This window comes from Stylophora pistillata, chromosome 14, assembly GCF_964205215.1.
Source record: "Stylophora pistillata chromosome 14, jaStyPist1.2, whole genome shotgun sequence".
NCBI lineage: Eukaryota > Metazoa > Cnidaria > Anthozoa > Scleractinia > Pocilloporidae > Stylophora > Stylophora pistillata.
Window position 1 is genome coordinate 9,341,308 of NC_142532.1, and position 23,580 is coordinate 9,364,887.

Sequence of the window (23,580 nt, forward strand, 5' to 3'; positions counted from 1 at the left end):
CTGCGTTTAAGATTTTCCCTCTCGGGATTTAATCGACAACATATGTTAAGTTTTTAATTGGATAAATTACTCCTCTCCTCGTTGAAGAAATGTTGACGGCCTCAATTTAAAAAACGATCGGGTTTATGATGAGCAAGGGATAATCGACTTTGCACGATGGATGTTCAAGCCCAGGTACGCAATTTTTACCGTCTTGTTTTGTTGTATTCTCTCAAAAGACAGATTCCTAAGACTCACTTGTGCGTAGTACTAGAGCTGCTATTTTTTTTTTTTTTTTTTTTTTTTTTTTTGTAGTGAAGACTACGTGTCTTTTAGGGATAGATGGTATACCGTTAACGTTACATAATTTAAAACCGTACTAGAGGAAAATTTTCCCGCTGTCGTGCCCCATTTGATCAGAGTATCAATTTACAGCCTTCGATCCTGAATAAGCAAAGATTATGGTTACTCAAGAATATTAATATCTTCGCCCTTCGTTTTCAAGAACTTACGGAAAGTAGCAAGTAGAAAAGTTACACCAGTTACCCTTTCTTGATAATTTCGCATTGGCGAAATATTGTTTTGTTAATCATAAAATGACAAATGACATGACAAATACTAACGATGGAGTTATTTGGTTCACAGTTTTCGTCGAGCCAAGTCAAGGGTCGGAATCCTCATTCGCCTGTAAGATTTCTTCCTCAGTTACCAGAGGTAAGCTTGATATAACGCAAAGATTACGATCGTGTAAATGACTTGCAAAACAAATCTAAAAGTCAACTGATGACGTGCAATTCGTGCCCACTCTTGGCTAGTTAGTTCCAGAACTCAAGTAGCCAATTGATCAAACTTTTTTGTTGCCGTAAGATAAGAGTTGCTTGTCGGTTGTTTCAGGCTTGGGTTAAGAAATCATTTTTCATGAGTACCTGTGAGATTCTTGTTAAACGCCATGTTGATTTCGTATTGCATCGAATTGATTTCATTTCGCTAAAGAAAACAGCATCAAAATAAATAAAGATGAGAAGAAAGTAACAAAGCTTAAAGGAAACGACAGAGAAAAAGAGAAATGCAGCGGCTGTTATGGTGGCAAAAACACAGCAATGTGTCGATCTAAGATGGTCAACATGGTTACCTTGCATTTTTAGGGAGGTATCTCTCAAAGGTTAGCTGTAACTTACATGCAGATGTACATGTGGGTAATTTCACACAAATTGACAATTGCTTTACTAATGGTAGCTACTATGTAAAATGTGCTACCTAAATTACACTGCAAATAACTAATATTATATAGAATCGCATCATTGAATAGAATCTCGCATTCTGATTGGTTAACAAAGCGAGGTATTTAGCGTGGAATTGCGAGTTGAAAGCGAGGCTAAGGTGAAATTGCTCATTAAGCATCTATGTCACTATAAGCGCAACAACTATCGTCAAATTGTTGCAAAGTTTGGTTTCTAAGTCAATTTAAAATGTTTTCAAAACCATCGTCACCCTGTAAAGAGCAAAAACAAACAAAGTGTTTTCAAAGTGAGCCTATTAAAGGTTCTTCCTTGTTTTGAACTAAACTTCAAATTCTTGGAGAAGCATGAAAAACCTCTTTTGCTTGCGACAACCTGAAAGCGAGAAAATCCTGTGAACACGGCCCAGAAAAACTAATCTCTGAGCTAACAGGTCACGCCAACCCGGGTTCAATATCCATCTGCAGCCATAATCTTTTAGAAAAACAACAAAGGATGTGAAGAAAGTTGGCTGGGTTTTCAGTCGTACCACTACGACTGTCACAGCTGCCAATGCCAGCGATGGTCCACACACTAAAGCTTTGCGAGAAATTTATGTCAACAGCCTTGCACTTCCATCAGTAGTTGGCAATAACACAACATCAATGAATAACAGCATTGATGATCTAGCAGTAAGAGTTCTAGGTGGATTGTTCACCATTGTATCGTTCAACAACTCTCCAGTGAATATCTCCATCAACTTTCAGTTGAATGCTCATCCCAATGATTCAGCTAATGGCAGTCGCCTGTAGTGAATTTGTTTTTGGACTTTTCATGAAACACTTCTTTGTTTCTAAAGGAATAAAGTATCGATCAATACTCGTATTTACACTTCAAGGCACTTACCTTATATTAATCACAAAGTTGTTGCACTTGAAATCAGTGCTTTCGCTTGCACACTTCATTTCTCTCAGTTTGCTACCAAAGAGGTAAAAGGTGTAAATTACTTTCCTTCTCGAGCAAATTATTTGAAATTTTGAAAAAAGATGTTCACGATAAACAGCTTGTAAATTCAGTGAAATACCTCTATTATCCTTAAATAGTGTGAAGCTTGTTTAAAAAGTTCGAAAATTAACATAAAATCAAGCACAAGGTGCAAATTAAATTGTCGAAGGTTAAAATGTGTAAAACTAACCTTGCTTTCTATTCGCTAACATAATGACACTTCTGACAGTTGGCTTTGAAATGACTTTCTAGAGCGCATGCTCGGGATAAAAACAAACAATAATATTGCCACCCTGGTGAAAATCCTGTTCAGGATCCTGTTCAAGATCTTGATAGGATCCTTACTAGGATCCTACCTGAAATCCTAGTCAGGATCTTGTACAAGATCCTATAGGATCCTACAGGATCTTGTACAAGATCCTATAGGATCCTGTACAAGATCCTATAGGATCCTATAGGATCTTGTACAAGATCCTATAGGATCCTACAGGATCTTGTGCAAGATCCTATAGGATCCTACAGGATCTTGTGCAAGATCCTATAGGATCCTATAGGATCTTGCACAAGATCCTATAGGATCCTATAGGATCTTGCACAAGATCCTATAGGATCCTATAGGATCTTGTGCAAGATCCTATAGGATCTTGCACAAGATCCTGTAGGATCCTATAGGATCTTGCACAAGATCCTGTAGGATCCTATAGGATCTTGCACAAGATCCTGTAGGATCCTATAGGATCTTGCACAAGATCCTGTAGGATCTTGTACAGGATCCTATAAGAACTTGTACAAGATTCTATAGGATCCTATAGGATCTTGTACAGGATCCTGAAGATTTAATAGGATCCTGTATATGATCCTATGAGATATTACAGGATCCTGTACAAGATCCTATAGGATCCTGTACAAGATCCTGTAGGATCCTACAAGATCCTGAAGATTTAATAGGATCCTATGAGATATTACAGGATCTAGTACAAGATCCTATAGGATCCTACAGGATCTTCTATAGGATATATAACAAAATTACAGGATATATAACAATTCTGTACAAGATCATATCAATGCACGAAAATAAAGTAGATGCGTCTTATAAATTTATTTTAATCTCATGTTTACAACTGTTACATTAACTGTAGACATAATCTATATTTCAATGAAATGACAATAGTGATGAGTGACCTAATCCATATAACTATTACCTATAAATTATAGATCATGCATTGGACTTGTGTAATTGTGGTATTAAGCATTGCACCTCTAGTAGGAAGAAGTAACACACTGGCATAGAGAATAATCTTTTCTACAAATTGATATAAAAGATGCCACAATGGAAACCATACTTTAAATTCAAGTATATTGTGAAATTAATGCACGAGAAAACACAGCCAACCAAAATGTCTTATCAATTATTTTTATGTAGACCAATTAAAAAGTTATGCTTCATTTAGGTTGCAAATTATCTACTTGAAAGGCTGTTGTCATGCCTTTAATAATTACTTATTATAGTCATTTGCAAACACCTATGAAATAAAGTGTTCTGGTGTTATAAGTAGTAAGATTCATGTATTGACAAATGTAAGAAAACAGCTGAGGTGTAGCAAAGCACACTGGAATCATTTTTCACAGGCTTTAGCAAACAACTATATACAGTTTACAAACTGTAAGGTCATTGTGAGGTGGGCTAACCCACATCCCTTCAAAATAACTTAACAATTAGCACATTTACAGAAATAAATCTTTGTTGAACTTTTAAAGAAACACATGGTTACAATGGAGCAATTGCAGAATATCCGGCCACCTGGCTTTGAAGAATGAAGCACAACACCATAGCTGAGGCTATTCTAATTCAATGACATGTAAATGAGTGGCCATCCGACTTTGAAGAACGAAGCATAACACAATAGAGGCTATTCTAATTCAATGACATGTAAATGAGTGGCTGGGTATTCTGCAATCTAGCCGTTACAATTAATCTTCATTCGAGTTTCTTGCTGCAGCTGACTGTTTGCTCTTATAGGACTTTAGTTTGTCCAGGCACTTCTGGTTCAGGGATACTCGAATGCCGCTCCACATATCGTCGAATAATCCCCGAGACGAAGTCAAGGGGATTATTCGACAATATTCACCAAACCTGAGGCGAATAATTGTTTTAGTATAATTTAAGAGCTGAACAAGAGACAAATTTCAAAACTCATAACATTTTAGTAACATTTATATGCTATATAAACTGCTTCGCACAGTTTATATAAAATGTTAAAATAGAATGTTAATAAATGTTTAAAATGTTATGACTTTTGAAATTTCTCTGTTGTTCAGCTCTGAAATTACACTAAAACAATTATTCGCCTCAGGTTCAGTGAATATTGTCGAATAATCCCCTTGACTTCGTCTCGGGGATTATTCGACGATATTCACCTCGCCCTCGGCAAATAATTGTTAAATATGAACAGTGTCTTCTGATATAACCTTGCAACACTGGTGTGTCTCTCATGCTTTCCATATCTTCCGAGACAGTTCCTATATATTTTGCGGAGGTTTTATATTGGATCTTTGTCATATAAATAAACCACTAGTGATGTGAATTTTCACGAACGATTTAGGCATACAAAAAGACTATGGGTTAATAAAAGCTTGAAAGTGTACTCTAAAGCAGAAATGCTTTTTTCTAGGGCGATGGAAAAGGATTGGTCCACTGTAACGTCGTCACCCCGCAAAATAGCGCTTTGCTTTGTCACATGAGCAAAAGTTATGAAAAACCTTTAACTCAAAATTACCTGGAACAGGCAAACTAAGTTCTTGCTTTGTAGCTTCACCTTTAGTACCTTTAAAATGACACAAATAAGAAGCATTTATTACCATTATATTCAGTTTAAACGAATGAAACTTAGAATAGCTACTTTTAAAGCTAAGCTTAAAATTCTTACATTATTAGTATGTATTCATATGTTCTGCAATCAATCGATAGAAGCAGAAATGATAGACATGACAACGATTATCCAAATAAAAGTGTAATACTTACTATGAACAGAAATGACTTTCGCCTTGAAAATCTGAGTGCCCTCTTTTAATTTACTTCCTATGGCGACATCCACGACATGTCCTATTCGTGTTGCGATTTCTTTTCCATAACGTATTATGTCTTTGTCTTTTAAGACGCTTTATGCTATGAAATTCTTCGATCCATTCGAGAAGAACCCACATAATGCTGGGAACGCTTCAAAACGTTTAGATCAGAGAAGACAACAGCAAGACTCAACTGCAACGCACAAAACTTTCGAGTCAACGTCGTTGTAGAGCGGAATAGAACGTTGAAATGAGCGGCAAACCTGGAAACTTCACCTTATTGGATTATATTTGGTCATGTGTCGGTCATGTGAAGATTTTGCTCATGAAAGACTGGGACTAGTGATCATGTGATCCATTCAGCGCCATGGTCGCCATCTTGTGAACGGTGATCGAAGTAGCGATAAATGACCTTTAAAGTTAGTGTTAACGCCAGCTAGTATGAACCATGGATGGGAATGAACATCAAATTTACAAAGCAGTTAAACTTAACGGCCAAGAGAAGTAGGAATGTCCGGCTTGTAAACGTGTTCTCTCACGCCAACAGACAATGGAAACTCACATGCGCTCTGTGCATCGTTACGTTGGATCGGGTAAGAAAATGTAATGTAGTGCTTAAGCTTATATGGCGTATTTCACAATGTCTCAATGCACTTCAAGCTTACATTTTTGTCAATGATGCTTGTAAGTTTCAAAACCAATACGGAAAAACTATAGAATTGATAAGCAATTCTTTTATAAAAATGGCAATTAAGCTTAAGAAATTAGTTTCAAAATCCTCTCTTCCCAACTGTTCCTTCTGAACCTACACCTATTCTTTTATTCCTCTAGCACTTTTTGAAAAGAAGCATCGCATTAATATTTCTTCTTCTCAATGTTTTAGGTCTGACCTGAAAGCAAAGAGTGTCACTGAAATTTTGGAGAAGATTATGCTTCTAAATGGCAATTCCAGAAATCATGCTATGATAAGATTTCCAAACTTTAATGGTGTCTGTGGTTAGATATAAGAAAATATAACTTTTTAAGTCTCAATATGCCAGATTTGAAATTTCCCATCGCTTCAAATAAGACTTCCTTGTCATAATATCTAAGTAAAGATATGTTTTTAAGCTTTTTGTATATAATATTCTAATCTGGCAAATAAATTGATACTTGATACTATCTATATCGAACTTAAGTTTACTGTAAATGGAAAGTATTTGGAATTCACCATATAATTGGAATAAATCAGGAGACAGTGCAGAACTATGTTGGCTGAATCTTACACATTGTGAGAAACCATTTTTCAGGGAAGCCTCAGGTTGATATAACTTGGTATTTCTGTGTGGTCAGAGTCGCTGTCCTTGCAGCATAACACTTTTTATTATCTGACTGGAGCACCAAACACATGGATTGAAAATCCCACTTAAATTGGATTTGATTTAGTTTTCTGCTGGTATTCTTTACTGCAGTAAATTTTTATTTCAATTTATTGTGATATGCAATTGAAGGGTAAAAAATTAATGTTTTATTGGAAGTTGTATAAGCTTCAAGAATATCTGCTGTGAAATTAGTGAGTTATAAATTATAACAAAATAAAAAAAAATTGTGGTATATTGCAATTTGTGACTTTTTTAAACATCTAAAATGGCACTTTTCTTTCAAAAACTAAACTCATAAGTATAATTCTTAAATATTAAGGTTTTATTTTAAAAAATAATTTTCCCTAGTAAATTCCTAAGAACTTCCCAAAGATCAAGAATCTATTTTTTTATGTAAATTCTACCTGTAATCATTCCTAGGAATTTCCTAGGAAATTCTTAGGAACCCTAGTAATGTTTGTTCACACCTCTAGAGAGCTTAAATGTTTTTAGGAAAATTCCACTGACTCCTAAGAAATTCCTAGGAATCCTAGAAAGCTGGGAAACCATTTTGCAAGGGTGGAGCCCCTGCACTGAAGTCCAAAAGTGTCTCACTATGGCCTATACAGAGTTTTATTCCCAAGTTACCACTTGCTTTACGGTATTTCTACAAAAGAATATTGGGGATCCTTACAACAATGTAGTGTGTATCCTACTTCTGCTCAAGTTCCCTGTCCAGTCACACCCAATCCTGAAGCTGCATCAGAATCACCACCCAGTGCGCAACTCCATAGTCTCCTGAGACTGATAGATTCCCACCCCCTGATCAGGATAGTCCTCCTACATGGGATCCCTCTAGTATTTAATTATACAGGATCCTAATTCTTGCCCAGGATCCTTATCAGGATAGTGATCCCAAATAGGATCCTATAGATATCCAGGATCCTATTCTTTCCATGGATCCTGATCAGGCTAGTGATCTCAAATAGGATCCTATATATATCCAGGATCCTATTCTTACCCAGGATCCTGATCAGGATAGTGATCCTAAGTGGGATCCTATATATATCCAGGATCCTATTCTTGCCCAAGATCCTGATCAGGATAGTGATCTTACATAGGATCCTATATATATTTCAGGATCCTATTCTTGCCCAGGATCCTGATCAGGATAGTGTTCCTCCATAGGATCCTTTATTTATCCAGGATCTTATTGTTGCCCAGGATCCTGATCAGAAAAGTGATCCTACATAGGATCCTATATATCCCTAAGATCCTACTCAGGATCCTATTCAGGATTTGTTATCATTCGAGGATCCTAGTCATGAAAGTGATCCTACATAGGATCCTATATATCTCTAAGATCCTACTTAGGATCCTTTTCAGGATTTGTTATCATTTCAGGATCCTAGTCAGGATTCGGATCCTATACAGGATCCTGCTTAGGATCCTGTTCCTATTCAAGATCCTATAGGATATTACAGGATCCTACAGGATCCTACAGGATCCTGGACAGGATTTTCACCAGGGCAATTTAATTTCTTGTTTTCTTATTTTCTTATTTTCATTCACTTATACGATTCAAGGAAAATTCATTACCTGACTCATGAATTCCGCGTTAAATTGCACTTGAAAACCGATATTGCACTCATCACTTCGCGATTCATGCGATATCGGTTTTCGCGTGCAATCTAACGCAGAATTCCCTCATCAGGTAATGAATTTTCCAATAGAATTGCATCATGGAATACAATCTTGCATTCTGATTGGTTAAGGTAGGGAGGTATTTAGCGTGGAATTGCAAGTTGAAAACGAGGCTAAGTGATATTGTTTTGCATCTACATAAGCATAAACAACTATGGTCAAATTGTTACAAAGTTTGGTTTCTAAGACAATTTAAAATGTTTTCAAAAGCATTGTCACCTTTTAAAGAGCCAAAAACAAAAAAAGCATTTTTCAATTGAAAGTGAGCCTGAGGTTCTCCCTTGTTTTGAATGGAACTATAAATTCTTGGAGAGGCATGAGAAACCTCTTTTGCTCGCGACAATGCAAAAGCGTGAAAATCCTGTGAACACTGCAGCCCAGAAAAAACAATCTCCAAGCTAACAGGTCACGCCAACCTGTGTTCAATATCCACCTACAGCCATAATCTTTTAGAAAAACAATGGAGGATGTCAAGCAAGTTGGCTGAGTTTTCAGTCGTACCATTACGACTGTCACAGGTGCTAATGGCAGTGGCGGTCCACGCACTGAAGCTTTGCGAGAAATTGATGTCAACAGTCTTGCACTTCTATAATTAGTAGTTGGTAATAACACAATGGCAATGAATAACAGCAGTGATGGTCTAACAGCAAGATTTCTAGGTGGATTGTTCACCAATGTATCGTTCAACAACTCTCCAGTGATTATTTCCATCAACTTTCAGTCAAATGCTCATCCCAATGACTCAGCTAATGGCAGTTGCCTGTAGTGAATTTCTACAAATAAAAAGATCAGAGTTTTTGGACTTTTCATGAAACACTTCTTTGTTTTTAAAAGAGTAAAATATCGATCAGTGCACATATTTACACTTCAAGGTACTCACCTTATATTAATCGCGATGTTAAACTTTCAGTGCTTTCGCTTCCACACTTCATTTCTTTCTGTTTTGTCACCAAAGAGAGGTGTAAATTATTTTCCTTCTCAAGCAAATTCAGTGGAAATTTGAAAAAAAGATGTTAAAAAATAAATGGCTTGTAAATGCAGTGAAGTACCACCATAATCCTTAAATAGTGTGAAGCTTGTTTAAAAATTTTGAAACCAAATGTAAAAACGAGGTTCAAATAAAAGATGTCAAAGGTTCTAACATGCACGACTGACCTTGCTTTCTATTCGCTAACGCAATGACAGTTCTGACAGTTGACTTCAAAATGGCTTTCTCGAGTGCGTGCCCAGGATGAAAACAAACAATAATTATTATAATTGCTGTTTTCTTGTTTTCCTATTTTAGTTCAATGATGTGATTCAAGGAAAATTCATTACCTGACTCGTGAATTCTGCATTAAATTCCACTTGAAAACCAATATCGCACTCATCGCTTTGTGATTCGTGCAATATCGGTTTTCGCGTGCAATTTAACACGGAATTCCCTCGTCAGGTAATGAATTTTCCTATAATATTATAACAGATATTTTAATGGTATTCATGGTGTGTTGTATTATTTTCAGACTCGCAATAAGCCAGCATGGCAACAGACTGCACCATCTTTTCAGCTAAGTGCTAACAAAAGACTTGCAGCTGATGCAGAGGAAGAAAGTCATTCATTAGGTCAGGTTCAATGTTATATTTAAATGGTTCACTTAGTCAGCACTAGTTAATTAAGTCTGGATGTTGATAAGGTTGAGAAAAGCTTTGGATTGAATGGTGGAGAGATGTGAAGTTTTAGAGAGGTGAAATCAGGAGTTGTTTGATTTTGGATCCCATCCCCAACTCCCAAGTTTGCTTTTTGACTGCCACATGCCAATCACTTGTTGAGAACTGAAGTTATAACCTGATGATGTCAATGAGTTTATGGATAGTTCAGAATCACATGAATGAATATGTGAAAAAATATTAAGAGACATTCGCAAATATAACAATAATCCCAAATCAGGGAAAAACAGCATTTTTTATGTCATGAATTCCCCTCTTGTACAGTAGAATTATAGAATCTAGGTAAACTTACTTTTTCAGGATATTTAGCAACTACCCAAAAGGCTAGAATATTAAGTGTTTTTCCTTTGTGTAAGAGACTCTGGAATAATCTGTAACAGTTAGCCTAGTGTATACAATGTTCACCTCAAGAATACATTTTGTTAATTGCATGGTCCAATTTATTTCTGCTTATAATAACAGGTTTTGGCAAAAAAGCAAAACATGTACGCAGCAAGACTTGGGATGCTGCAAATGGAAAAACCTCTCCATCTTCACCCAGTCCTCCTCCTGGCACAAATGGTAGAAAGGGAGGTGCTTCATATGCTGTTAAGAAGGACAGGGAATCATTCCGTAGCGCTCTTGTCAACATCATCATGTAAGTGAGGTGCTACAGTTCAGGGATGATGGCCACAGTCATGAATGCTATGAGCATGTAGAGCAGAAACATTTGGCTAAAATTACTAAAGAATCACTTACTTTAGTTTTATAGTTATTTAGATTGACCCTGCATCTACTGGTAGTTGCTATTGGTCTTATAATGCAAAAATTGTCAATGTGCAGGCCACAAGAACTGAAAGCAACAACACTGTGTTTTCAGTTAGTAGGGTTAACATAAACTTGTTTATTGTTTAATACAGGCAGAATGAGGGTACAGCTCCAGTGTGTCCATCCTCTCCAGGAGAGCTTCCTCCCCTGGAGCGAACTGGCTCCCCAACTGGTGCTGAAAAAGATATTTTGGAGAGCTTGTTAATTCATTTTGTGTCATTGTAAATAAGACTCATTCATGTTTTTGTTATTGTAATGTTCTGTATGACTGGAGCTATATTTATAAGAGGGCTTCATTTATTTTGCATCATTATTGTTTTAAAAAAAAAATTCGAAAAAAAGTTTTTGAACTTACTCATGTCATCTTCAGGTTCTAATGGTATTTGTGCAATTTGAATTTTCACCTAACAGTACATTGTGGAATTACAATTAAATTTTTGTATTGAAAAGAAGAGAGACGTGTATGGGAGTAGGTTTTGTCATGGATCAGAATGAGATGATTTGCATCATATTTGAAATAACACTGTCTACATCAACATATTCAAGAAATTCTTTAAATAAATTGTTCAATAAATCACTCCAAATGATAGTGTGAAAATCAAGAGTACATTTCCTTAAAACTTCAGATTGGGTAAAAATAAAGATGATTATGGATTCTCAGTAGATTTACACAAAACTGATCATAATTATCCAACTATTCTCATTTCAATTCTATAGCACTACTACTACTATAATATTCACCATGGAATAGACACAGAACATGTGGCACCTATGGAAAATTCTTGGCTAGATCATGTTTTGCAACTTGTTCCTCAAAGGTTGAAGGTAAATGTTTGGGATTGTCCTCAAGCCATATTTCTTTATCTTGTTCTGTCATTTTGTTTGTTTTTATCAGATTCATGCATGTACATCTGTACACAATTTTAGATCATTAAATTAGCATATCCTATAACAGTAATGTACAACAGCATTAATATGATTTGAAACCTTGTGCAATAACTAAATTATCAATCACCTGAATACATGACTGTATACAAACTTGCACACGTATTTCATGTAAACTGTTATATCAGAATGAAGTTTAAATGATCTGAACAACTTTAAAAAAAGGAGGCTGGTTAGATCCTGTCATGCACATGTCTGTACAATATACAAAACATATTTGAGTACACTATAATGGTACATTTTCTAATTCATGTTTATTAATGGATGCAGTGTGCAGAAATGTTTGAAGCATAGAAGTAATGCAAGTGCATTAATTGAGTTTTTTGCGGCTCTAGTAAAGTTGGTTTTGGCATATAATTTGATATACAGCAGTTGTAATATCTATTTCTTGCATTTAATAATACTTTCCTTGTATGGTTTCAGGATGGGCTTGATTTGTGTATAGAAAACCTTTCAGATGAAATGAAAGAAGACTATTTGTTCAGTGTCAAAAAGGCTATTGGTGAGTACAAAATCTGTTTTCTCTTTTTTAGAAATTCTCTTTGGCTCTGTCATACAGTAAACACTGTAATTGAATGGTTAATTCATATGCCATGACACTTTATTTGGGTGATTGAGGCACTCAGGGTCCCTTTACCTCAGTCACTTCCTGGCTGTGCTCAGTGTAATTTATGGTCACATACATTGCACCTTTTAATATGTCGATACAGAATTGTGTTTTAACCCCCTGACCAATGATTTTGGATGTAGAATGAAAGACAGTTTTGTATGCAGTTGATATTACAGTTTATGTGGAAAGTTGGTTTTGTTTAGTTCCAAATTAAAAGACCTGTTGCTTAATACTGAAAAAAGAAATTTTTTTGTTGGTTCGTGTTCAATGATTCAACCAAAAAATTAAACATGCTTTCTAACTTAACATCCTGTAACCATTGAATACACAACATCATAAGGAGAATATTTAGTGCGGGTTGTGTGATTTAATTTAAGATAATCAAGTATCATTAGCATGTGACTAATTTTTCCTATCCAGCATTGTGATTGGTTAATGGTGTGCTTTTTGATCTTTTTCTACAGTTGACTTTGTGCTCAGAGATCCTAGAGAAAAAGATGATGATTAAAAAGAGGAAGTTTTAGAACACAAGAAAGAGTGAGTACATGCATTGATGTTTTATTAGAACTTTGATTGATGTGTTACATTAATTATGCAATTTGATTTTGAACCAATTTGAAAAACATAATTTTCTTTTAAGTACTGATGATACATATCATACACATATGTGTACATTTTGGCCTAATACCTCTAGTAGCTGTCTTCAATGATTGAACGTAATGCAGTAGCTGGTCTTTCCCTTACTTCTTCTGTTCTAATGACTTGAACTATTGTATTTGTGAGTGCCTCAGAGATAAGCATTGAATATTTTGATATCCTGCTGTTAATTATTACCCATTACAGCTTCACTCATGCACACATTCATTAGTTTCAAAGTGTGGATTTTTCTTTTAAAACTCAGCTACTGATTTGTTTACATTCTCTATATTACATGTAAGTATTTCGACAGATAATAACAGTTACATGTAGTTCTCAGATTGTTTCATATAAAGAAAACAGTTGGGAGTGCTTACAGGATGATAAAAATTGTTTCTTACATGTACATGTAAATGCTCGGTGCTGACATACAGTGTGATATTGTCTCAATTTAGGTTGATGCAGATTCCTAAACCTTGGTACAGATCATATGTCACTGCTAAGGCAGCCATGCAACAGGACTTGTTTGGAACCAATCCTAACATGGCAGCTGTACTGGACTTGTGGCATAAGACTTTTGGGTACAGTGATTTTACTCTAGCTTGCAGTGATATCCTTATGGATATTTTCAAGTGTATCCTGTGCATGTATCTGAATATTGTGTAAATTATACTTTCTGTATTTTGATCGAGGGGCATTTCTTAAGTTGCATTACTTTGAGCATTATTGATCACTACACATTATTTATGTAATGATTATCTCATGCTTTCTTGTAATAATTTGAGGCTTGTGGATATTCATGACATCCAGTTACGGCCTGAGGCTTTGGAGCTTGCCATGTTTCAGAACATTGTAATGAGACATGTTGAGATTGCCGAGGAAACACTTTTGAAAAAGTAATATTTTTTCTCTTTCTTTTTTTCTTTAATCTTGTCTCTGTGCTATTTAGTGCCATGCTAATTATGATGTCATAGTTTGAATTTTGCAATGTCAGCGTAGTTAATGGATTTAAAGTATTGATATTGCACCAAATGACCATTTCTGCTGCAGAAATAAGTAATTCAAAGCAGCTAGTAACTCATTCTCTTCATTTAATTTTGTGCTAATGGAGGAAATTTAGTCCTTGAACAGTCCTTGAAATACCTTTGAAAAAGGAATTTTGTCAAGGAAACAAATGCAAGCAAGTAACAGCAACCAAAATGCCAAAAGGTTGGAATCATTTTTTAATGCCACTGCAGTTTTAATGACAAACCAACTCCACATGTTGGCTCTTAATTCCATTGATGATTTTACAAAGCTGTTTTGTCCCCCAGCAGTAAGTTTCATGTATTTGTGTACAGTTACATGTAAATGTTGTATGATGTAACTTAAATTTAATTTTGTCACGTAGTGTTTTCCATGGTAATTACAAAGAAATTAACTTTTGTTATTTAGGGATATTGTTATCATAAAGTAAGGTATTAAAGGTACTCTCGGGATTAGAACAATCAGATGATTCTGTAACTTGTTGCGACTGTCAACTGAAGCTTGATTGATATAAAGTTGCAGCTGACACTGTCTTAAAGTTAGTGTTGAGGTTCAAGAATTTGCCTTGACAATTTTTGTTAAGGAAACACAGGGGAAGAAGAAGCAAAGTAGAGTGTAGAAGTTTGCAGTGTATTAGTAATTCCTTATATCGTGCAACCATTGAAAAACAAACAAATGTCATTTACTTGTTTAAATTTAACAGGATTCCATCAGAGCATTTGAACATCCAGGGTTTATCATGAGGCTTGTATTAGAGGGTGACACAGTAAAATTTGAGCCAGATTTCAAAGATTTTGAGGTACCAGTGTGTTTACTTACAAATTATCATTATTTTCAGATAATAATTGTCAATGTTAATTTTAGTGAACAAGTTTATTATACTGTTGTTGAGTAATCAATGATTTTTTATGAAAAGAGTAATGACATCAATGAAAAAATGCTTGTCTTATATGTACCTGAATCTGATTGGTCCTTAAACAGCCTTAATTTATTTCTTACTTGGTTTGATGGGTGCCACACCAAACTGTCTAATGTAACTTGTCGTGATAGCAGTTTCTAAAAATTTATTATGTCTAGCTTACCATTGCTAGCAATCAAAAGCAAGCAAAGTCATTTGTGAACAGATTCCCAAGGTTCTGGTTGATCAGAAAATGAATGAAAGCACGTCTGGGGTGTGCTTTTTATAGTAAACATTTAAGTAGAATTGATAAGCTCTTTGACAGGTGTTATAAGCTGGGTTACTGCTTAAAGCAAGACATTATCTTGGATATCCATTGTAATAGAGATAAGAAATTATGGCAAAGGATCTCTTCCACCAACACTGCGTTGAGATATCTCTTACCTCCCCAGAGAACACGGCAGTTGAGAACTAGGTCGCATACTTATTATATCTTGCCTCTGGTTCAGACAAGCCGTTTTAAATCACTTTTTTATTAATAGATGTCTTTTCAATAGTAATTAATACCTTTTCTTTTTCCTTATTCATTCTATTCACGTTAATTGTTGCACGTCTGTTTCCACAATAATTCTTAATAAAGACCTTTATTGTTATTATTATTATTATTATTATTATTATTAAATTACCTGGTTTAGTGACTTTTATTCTGATATGTTTTCTTTAAGGTTTGACAACCATTTCAGTACAGTGGCCATTGGCCTTAAGAAAGCCTTGATATGAGCACTAGTGATAATGAAAATTATCAATAAATAATGCTGTGGGGTTATTTGAGACTGCTCCTTTTTTTACTCCCTGAATGTTACTGATTTTGGTTCTCCTACCTTCACTCACCTTGTTCATTTTCTTCCAGGTGGTTTTGCTGAACGTGTATGACGTAATGGTCAAGGCAGTAATGGTTGTACCCAGAGTGGAAACCAAGTTGTACTCAGAATGGGTTAGTTGACAAATTTTAAGTTATCAAATTGATGATTTATTGTAGAAACTGTCCAGTAAGTGTTTGCTAACAGAGGTCTCGAATGCCATTTAATAGGAACTGAAAGTCACATGAAGTGTGAAAAACAGCGACAAGATTTAAACAAGATTAAGAGAGAAATCACTTCTATTTACCTTATTTATTTATTATGAAAATTAGGCAACGAAGAGCAAGTGAGTAAGAGAAGAAAGCAAGATATGATATTAAATTAAAGTTTAAACAATATCCTTCAGAAATATCAAAGGAGTCGCGTCAATTTTACAAAGTCCAATCCCCTCACAACACATTCAAAGAACAAGGAGCATGAATTGCGAAAGGTGCGATGAACGATAATGTTTAGATATACCTACTTATAGGGAGAATTTTAGATACGAATTATTTTTACCTTTCTCGAGTCTGTTGAAAAACCGTACAACTAGCAGTTATTCGTGGAATTAGCTTCAGAACGTTATCTTTTGACAAAATTATGTCAAATTATCAAGATCTGGAAGAAAGTTCCCGATTGTTTTACTAACCTAAGTGAAGCACTCATAATCAAATCAAACATGATATTCCAACCAGTTTGTGAATAAAAAGAGTATTAAGTAGATTAAATAACGTCTAACTTTAGATCTGTTCTTTAAAATCAGTCCAAAAAAGAAATGAAACCAGTAGGGCGACTCATTTACATAACCTGCTCGGGAGTAAACGAAACATGAAGTAACATACTGAGTAACAGGTTGACTCTGTGGAGAAACACTTTATTCGGCTTATGCCAAATATTCATTATGTCACTTGTGAGCAGAAAACTGTCTGGTATATGGACATATATAGATAATCATTTAATTCTTAAGACCAAACGTCTGGGTTCACGTTGGACGCAAGTCAAAGAACAAGACCATGGGGCGATACATCCCAACAGTTTTGGCGCTTTTCACATTCCTTTCTTTTCTAGGAACAGCTACAGGTATCCAGAGGTGAAAATCCTCAAAGTCTATCAAAGTTAGCAGGGTTAAGGGTTGCTAAATTGGGTTCATAAGGAAAATTGTGTTACATAGCACTAAATTGAAGCAGTGGTTTCATGTAAAGACCTTGAAACTTTCCCCAGAAGGATTTACATTATACGAAGATGCAATTACCTCACCTCAGTATTCAGTGTTCACCCTGGTAAATAATGCCCGTTTGTTTCATTTCATCAGGTCAGGATGCAACGGAGGGCACTGTCGATGGAAATGGTCCTGAAAGTAGCATACCTCCAGGTATCTCGTTAGTCAACTAAGACCTCAGTAGAGACATTTATGGGAGACCTATGGCCTATACGATTTCTCTTTGTTTTAGGTGAAGACGGTTTCATCATAACTTTGGAAGTACTCTCCGGCGTTCCTGACCCACAATGGACGATTCAACAGAATGACCCAAGGTTCAGCGAAGTGCAAAATCTTTACAGAGATGCGGAAAAACACAAACCAGAGGAGGCACCAGCGAAGCTCGGATACGAGGGATTCGTAGTACAGGAGGTGAGGAAGGGTCAATACCAGCCATTGGTATTGATTGTGGGTCCTCAAACAAAGCAGTTACAGCTGCTCTTACTCCAGACCAGCCCTCCGAACAAGATTTCGACGAGTCTCAACCACATCGTCAAAGAAGAAATTCGGAGTGGAAATGTCAAAGCCGTAAAAAGAAGTAGAGTAAAACGTTACGCACCCACGTATAATCCCGGAAGATGGAACGATAATGTACACGTGCTGTTAAACAACTGCTACAACTACGCAAGCACAAATAGGACTGACACCTTTGCACAGCCCGGGAGAGCAACAAACACACCGCTTCCGTGGTCATTTACTGGGGCTGACGCACGGAGATCAGCAGAGTCCGATGGGTGTGTTTTCGTAACAGCCAAAACAACCATGTCCGCTCCTTCTGGCGATGAACACCTTTTGGCACTAGTTGTTTCCACAAGTAAGTAACTACAGCATTACTGAATATTAACAAGAACCATAATAAACGTTACAAGATACTAAACACGAGGTTCATTTCAGTTGTAATGCGTAAAAAACTTATAACTTGATAGCAGCGTAAATATTTGCTCGAGGACGAACTTTGGCGTTTAGTACTTTTAGACTTTTTTCGAACGATATTGTTGCAAAACCTAATGCAGGAAACCCTAATGCATAAGATTTGTTTCAAAAGTTTTTTTTTTTTTTAAAGTCACGAGTATAATCTGTTCATATTTACATTCACAGCGATTGTAAACGATTACCAGTGGTACCGGTTGGACAGTAATGGATACTGGTCTCACAAACCAGGCCGAACCCCTGCCACTGACCTTGACGGCAATGGAAACAAGATCCGTGATCCAAGAAACGCTGCTAATGGTTTCATACCCTATGAATTTGTTTGTTTCATGAAAATTAACAGGAACACTCTAAAAATCGCTTGAGTTTAAAACGTATCAGCCAATAGATCTGATCAAATCACACAGGTGTAACTCAAACTTAAAATTTTAATGATTAACCCCGTGAAAAGAGGTAAATAAAATGACTGTTTGAAAACGCGAAAACTCCTTTGTCAATTCAATGTTGTCTGTCACCGATTATTCTTTGTCAGCTCATCACTGTTTATTTGGGTGTTTAAGAAAACTGCAAAAGTCGCTACGAAAACAATTTTTATTTATTACTTGCTCGTTATAATTTTGACAAGGGATCGTAAGCTCAAAAATGTTCTCCAGCTTCTCTAGTTTTTCGCCGCCCGCAACCAAGCCATGCGAATACTACCAAATTTTCCTCTTGTAATTAAAATTTGCGAAACTGGCTATTTCTTGAGGATATCTTTACTTTATGGTCGTAAATTTTTGCCACTTTTGTAACGTTCTGTCCATAAACAATTCAAACAACTAGAGATTTTAAGCTGCCCTATCTTCTTGAAATCAGCTCTACTGGGCACCTTTTCATCACTATGACCATGGGTTGGCACCTCTTCACAACTATCCCAGGTATTGAGTTGATCACCTCAGTCAAAGCTTACAATAAAAACATTCCACGGGATCAGCTTTCCAAACTGCATAGGAATGTGATTTGCGTCGGGTTTGAAAGATTCACTAGTGGCACAAGAAGATTTCATCTCTTACCTTTATACGAATAATTAGAGCCATAAACCTATATAAGAAATCGGAAAGTCCAAATCATCTTCATTGCTTCTGAAACTCAGTCCAATCTCTTTTGTCAAATTGTACATACGCGAATATTTTTCAAAATAGTTTTCAAAATTTCATTTTTAACGGGTTTCTAAATTAGGAGAAACCGAAATAGTTGAATGTCTTCTGCCAGTTTTTGCTACTCCGTCAACGGCATTGTCCGAGAATTACGATCTTTGTAAATCCGTTCCATACATATTTCTTTTTCTTCACGGGATCAAAGCGAGCAAGATTGCCGCCCTCGAGTGGCCAATCATACACATAATTCGCTACATCCTGCTCACGGACGCTTCAAGATTAAGAATGGTTTCAGTAAAAACTGAATCATTAGATGACGCTATTCAAGAGTTTTCATTGGCTTAACCATCATTGGTTATGAGCCATTATACCATGCTCTACAAATATTGAAAATGTACGCACGCTTCAGCTCATAATTGAACCGAAGCTAAAATTTATCTATCTATACGCTGTGGCGTTTTTAATTAAACAGTTATTATCTCAATTCAACGCGCGCTCGTGCAATAATGGTCTTACTAAGATCACCGTGAATGGACGCCATTATCAACAGTCCCTGTAGGACAGCTGTGTCATTAAGCGTTTGTTATGCTGTTTTGTTCAAAACTCACAAAATTTTCTTTAAGACACTTGAAGTCAGCTATCATAACAAGCTGCTAAGTTGGAGTACATATTCCTCAAAAAGAATATGTTGTCCGATCGAAGATTGAGCTCGTCTGCCGCAGGGTTGAAACCTAAAAAAATAATAATAATAATTTGTGTTGGCGCGTGTTAAGGAGGAAACTAGCTACAGAGCGTACCATGCCTAGCAAGAGGCTCCAAGGAATGGTTCAGTCAATTCTACTCACAGAAAATTTACTTCTCCCAATTCTTCAGTCTGACTACTTACTCCGAGTATTTCAGGTCACCTGACTGACAACTCCATAGACAAAGATCCTCTATTGAATATCGGTGGACATGTGTGGACATGCTAGCCAACTAATCTTAGAGGATTTAACACATGTTGTCAGAAAAATGACCCAAACACTTTCATAAGAGTCTCATAAAAGAACAACAACGTGCTTAATGATTCCAATCAAACAAATAACCTTGGCCTGCCAAAGCCAAAACTAGAGCTTTAGTGTGAGTCCGAGACAAGATCAGAAGACACACTAAGCACGTCCACTGAAGGAAGTAAGATAAAACAGTAACAATCAGGAAACTCATCGCGATAGCCGAAACCCAAATAAGTTCAGACGAACTAAACGCTAAATATAAAAAAAAATTACCAAATTATACTTAGCTAATTTGACCATTATATTGACCATTATTTGAACGGCTTCAAAATGGTTCAATTAACATATTTCATTTCTATCAGGTGAAAGGGCATTTGAGCGTACCGTAAATGGAAATGGTCCTGCAAGTAGCATACCTCCAGGTATTTCTTTACTCTACTAAGATTTAAGTCAAGAATTACAAAGAGGGAGGACAAATTGCTATCATGATTTATCTTATATTAGGTGAAGATGGTTTCATCGTAACTCTAGAGGTATTTTCTGGCGTTTCTGATCCACAATGGACGATTGGACAGGACGACCCAAAGTTCAGTGAAGTAAAAGGGCTTTTCAGAGCTGCAAACAAATACAAAATAGAGGAGGCACCAGCAAAGCTTGGATATGAGGGATTTGTAGTACAGGAAGTGAAGAAGGGGCAATATGAGCAATCGGTATTGATTGTGGGTCCTGAAACAGAGGAACTACAACTTCTCCTACTCAAAACTGGCCCTTCCGATAAAGTTCCGACAAAACTGAACGACCTCGTGGAGAAAGAAATTAAGAGTGAAAATGTCAGACCAACGAAACGAAGTCGAATGAAACGCTACGCGCCATGGTATCAACCAGAAAAATGGAACGACGGTATTCAAATGTATTTTAACAATTGTTACAACTACGCAACCACAAAAATGACCAACACCTTTGCACAGCCCGGGAAACAGAGTGGATTGTCGTTTCCGTCCCCATATAACGGAGAGGACGTAAAGAGATTAGCAGAGGCCGATGGTTGTGTTTTCACGCCTGCTAAAAAACACATGTGCGCTCCTTCCGGTGATGAACACTTGGCGGCACGTTTTGTTTCCACCAATAAGTACTTCAAAAAACTTCTAATATAGTATCCAAAATAACATTGTGAGATACAAAATGTGACTACCATCTACATGGCTTGAACATAAGTTTACGCAGCTTACGAGGTTTCTCAAAACTATTGGTTATGGGCGTTACTGGTGTACAAGGGGGGGTCCAGTCGGTATTCTGTGTAGAGAGTGACACTGATTTATTTCAGGAGGCTAAATATAACAGACCAATGACTCTAGCCAATTCAAACTCTAGCTCTTCCGGATTTAATTACGCCTCCCAAACACTCTTAGTTCCATCGCAGCCTTTCTTTGGACCATCACAAAACGCTCCCCCATGCGCGTTGCGTGACTTCACAAACCACGGCGGCGTAGGAGACTAAACACCCTATGCTTGATTCATATTTTTCTTTTTTACGAGTTTTTTCAATTATTATGAACGTCATTGCTTTTTATTTCCTTTAGCAAAGGATCTTGAAGATTACCACTGGTACCGATTGGACAACAATGGATACTGGTCTCACAAACCCGGCCGAACTCCTGCCACTAACCTTGATGGAAATGATGAAAAGATCATTGATCCAAGAAACGCTGCTAACGGTTACATACCCTACAAATTTGTTTGCTTCATGACCATCAATAGAAAAACTATCGTAGTCAGATAAATTTTTGTCATGATCGTGATCCGTTAGGTCATCCAATCAATCTAACGTAATTTAAAAGTGAACAAACAAATAGTTCTGACTGGTTGAATTAAAAGAGTTATTTGTATGAGTAAAAAAATGTCTTTGTTGTCGCCTGTTTCTCAACAGCTCGTCAGGTCGCAGTTTATGCTTCAGAAATGGTAGTTTTAATCGTTGTATTTTATTTTGATTCACGGCCTGCATGCTGTATAAAGTCTAATTTGGTAGGACTCAACAAAATGTCTCAACAAAATGGCTCAACAAAATGGCCAACAAAATGGCTCGTCAAAATGTCGTCAGCTGTTCTGCTGTCCGCTGTTTGTGTGTTTCTTCTATGCTCAAAAGGATTTTAATTTACCTATTGTGGAATTGTTCACTGCTTTCGATACAGGCCAAGGAAAACCTTCCTTCCGAATTTGGTATTGAATGGTACCCAGTACTCCTGACGGGGTGCCTGGGTAAGACTGATTTAGCAGCTATTATTTTAAAATAAACAGCCACAACAAAATTTCATCTATTAAAAACCAATTTGAAAACTGAAAAATTGCGTTGAGACCGATCCTTGTTTTTAAAGGAGTTCCTTTCTTTGGGAGACAACGATTGATTATTTTCCAAATTAACTTCGACTTTAAAGATGCTTGCGCGGGGAAATGGCACTCTTAGAATTGTCAAGAATTACTCTTCAACACTGTAGATAGCGCTCATGAACGCGGCAAGGGGGATCATAACATTTCTCCGGTAACTGAATATATAATTGAAAAGATTGTTAAGAGATCTACCAACGAAAAAAATTGCTAGTGCAACAAGGTAGCTAGTTAAAAGTTGAAGGCACTCCGAATTTGTACATGACCATCCATTTTTTCGAGAAGGATATCATGATTTACAATATAAAAAGCTTTAGCAAAGTCTAAGAAAGACCCAAAAGCACCTTTGTTGCTATCTACATATTTCCTAGGAATATCAACAATTCGTGACATAACTTGTGACGTCAAGAGTGTCCATCACTCAATACGAAATGTAGTTGGTAGAGAAGATTGTGTTTCTCCGTATGATTTATAACTTTCTCACAAATGAGTTTTTCAAACTTTTCAAGATTTGTGTTAAATTTTGAAAATGACCGGATATATACCTTGATGCAGTAACTGGTGGATAACTATCGCCAGTGCTTCATAAATGTGGTTGTAGAAGCAACTTTGATATATTTCCTGGAAATGCCTCCATTGATTTTTCGACCTTCAGATTTCTAACGTCGTGGAAAATGAAACTATTCAAGCAGTGTCATTGTCAATCGTTGGAAATTTATTCATAAATTTTCACTGCCCTAAAAAGAGATATTAAGCTCATTACAAATCCTTTCTCTGACTAGTAGTAATCCTTTCTTTGAGTAGTGTTTTTCTAATCGAGATTTGAAGACAGTTTTTTTACTATTTATTCGTGTTCCAATGAATTTTAAAGTGTTCTTATCAAAATCTATATCGATTCAAATCAAACAGTTTCACCAGTTAGTCTTTCAGGCAGCTCTAAAAATTTCATTTAGCTTACTTTTACTTATACCTTGCCTACTCTGGTTGTTTAAGCTAGCCGTTACTCCTACTGAAATAGGTTTTAAACGACTAATGTCTATCCT

The 23,580-nt window shown here is 36.3% G+C and overlaps 3 protein-coding genes and 2 long non-coding RNA genes across 7 annotated transcripts; 4 read left to right on the plus strand and 1 right to left on the minus strand.

The window, feature by feature from the left end:
* Window positions 1-32: 32 nt before the first annotated feature.
* LOC148716420 (uncharacterized) lies at window positions 33-12,272 on the plus strand. Of its 2 annotated transcripts, none has more exons than XM_088746110.1 (7): window positions 33-174; window positions 625-693; window positions 9,814-9,913; window positions 10,481-10,655; window positions 10,918-11,046; window positions 11,543-11,650; window positions 12,194-12,272. In XM_088746110.1, exons 1-6 carry the CDS (start codon window positions 157-159, stop codon window positions 11,574-11,576), a joined length of 525 nt encoding a protein of 174 aa, XP_088602236.1. In that variant the 5' UTR covers window positions 33-156; the 3' UTR covers window positions 11,577-11,650; window positions 12,194-12,272. The 2 variants fall into 2 exon arrangements, with proteins under 2 accessions (XP_088602236.1, XP_088602237.1); XM_088746111.1 differs by having other exon boundaries at window positions 10,918-10,997.
* LOC148716421 (uncharacterized) lies at window positions 3,277-5,440 on the minus strand. Its single transcript, XR_015995689.1, has 2 exons — window positions 5,224-5,440; window positions 3,277-5,026 (listed from the first exon to the last, which is right to left on the minus strand). It is a non-coding gene; the product is annotated as an uncharacterized LOC148716421 (long non-coding RNA).
* On the plus strand, window positions 5,628-6,860 carry LOC148716422 (uncharacterized). Its single transcript, XR_015995686.1, has 2 exons — window positions 5,628-5,860; window positions 6,151-6,860. It is a non-coding gene; the product is annotated as an uncharacterized LOC148716422 (long non-coding RNA).
* A 619-nt stretch (window positions 12,273-12,891) lies between the features above and the next one.
* Window positions 12,892-16,247, plus strand: LOC148716423 (dynein axonemal heavy chain 7-like). The gene is made up of 5 exons (XM_088746116.1): window positions 12,892-12,917; window positions 13,472-14,331; window positions 14,746-14,841; window positions 15,851-15,934; window positions 16,133-16,247. Exons 2-5 carry the CDS (start codon window positions 14,191-14,193, stop codon window positions 16,148-16,150), a joined length of 339 nt encoding a protein of 112 aa, XP_088602242.1. The 5' UTR covers window positions 12,892-12,917; window positions 13,472-14,190; the 3' UTR covers window positions 16,151-16,247.
* Window positions 16,248-16,317: 70 nt separating this feature from the next.
* On the plus strand, window positions 16,318-22,156 carry LOC111346438 (uncharacterized). Of its 2 annotated transcripts, XM_088746088.1 has the most exons (6): window positions 16,319-16,919; window positions 17,152-17,211; window positions 17,291-17,911; window positions 20,518-20,577; window positions 20,660-21,055; window positions 21,736-22,156. In XM_088746088.1, exons 1-6 carry the CDS (start codon window positions 16,853-16,855, stop codon window positions 21,933-21,935), a joined length of 1,404 nt encoding a protein of 467 aa, XP_088602214.1. In that variant the 5' UTR covers window positions 16,319-16,852; the 3' UTR covers window positions 21,936-22,156. The 2 variants fall into 2 exon arrangements, with proteins under 2 accessions (XP_088602213.1, XP_088602214.1); XM_088746087.1 differs by having other exon boundaries at window positions 16,318-16,919; window positions 20,660-21,876.
* The last annotated feature ends 1,424 nt before the right edge of the window (window positions 22,157-23,580 follow it).

Bases quoted from the DNA above. Each gene is read 5' to 3' on its own strand.
- LOC111346438 (XM_088746087.1), top strand. From the start codon at position 16,853: ATGGGGCGATACATCCCAACAGTTTTGGCGCTTTTCACATTCCTTTCT. The intron at 16,920-17,151 runs GTATCCAGAGGT...TCATTTCATCAG, and splicing joins TTTTCTAGGAACAGCTACAG to GTCAGGATGCAACGGAGGGC. The intron at 17,912-20,517 runs GTAAGTAACTAC...CATTTCTATCAG, and splicing joins GGCACTAGTTGTTTCCACAA to GTGAAAGGGCATTTGAGCGT.
- LOC148716423 (XM_088746116.1), top strand. From the start codon at position 14,191: ATGCAAGCAAGTAACAGCAACCAAAATGCCAAAAGGTTGGAATCATTT. The intron at 14,332-14,745 runs GTAAGTTTCATG...TAAATTTAACAG, and splicing joins AGCTGTTTTGTCCCCCAGCA to GATTCCATCAGAGCATTTGA. The intron at 14,842-15,850 runs GTACCAGTGTGT...ATTTTCTTCCAG, and splicing joins CAGATTTCAAAGATTTTGAG to GTGGTTTTGCTGAACGTGTA.
- LOC148716420 (XM_088746110.1), top strand. The intron at 694-9,813 runs GTAAGCTTGATA...TATTATTTTCAG, and splicing joins TTCTTCCTCAGTTACCAGAG to ACTCGCAATAAGCCAGCATG. The intron at 10,656-10,917 runs GTAAGTGAGGTG...TGTTTAATACAG, and splicing joins GCTCTTGTCAACATCATCAT to GCAGAATGAGGGTACAGCTC.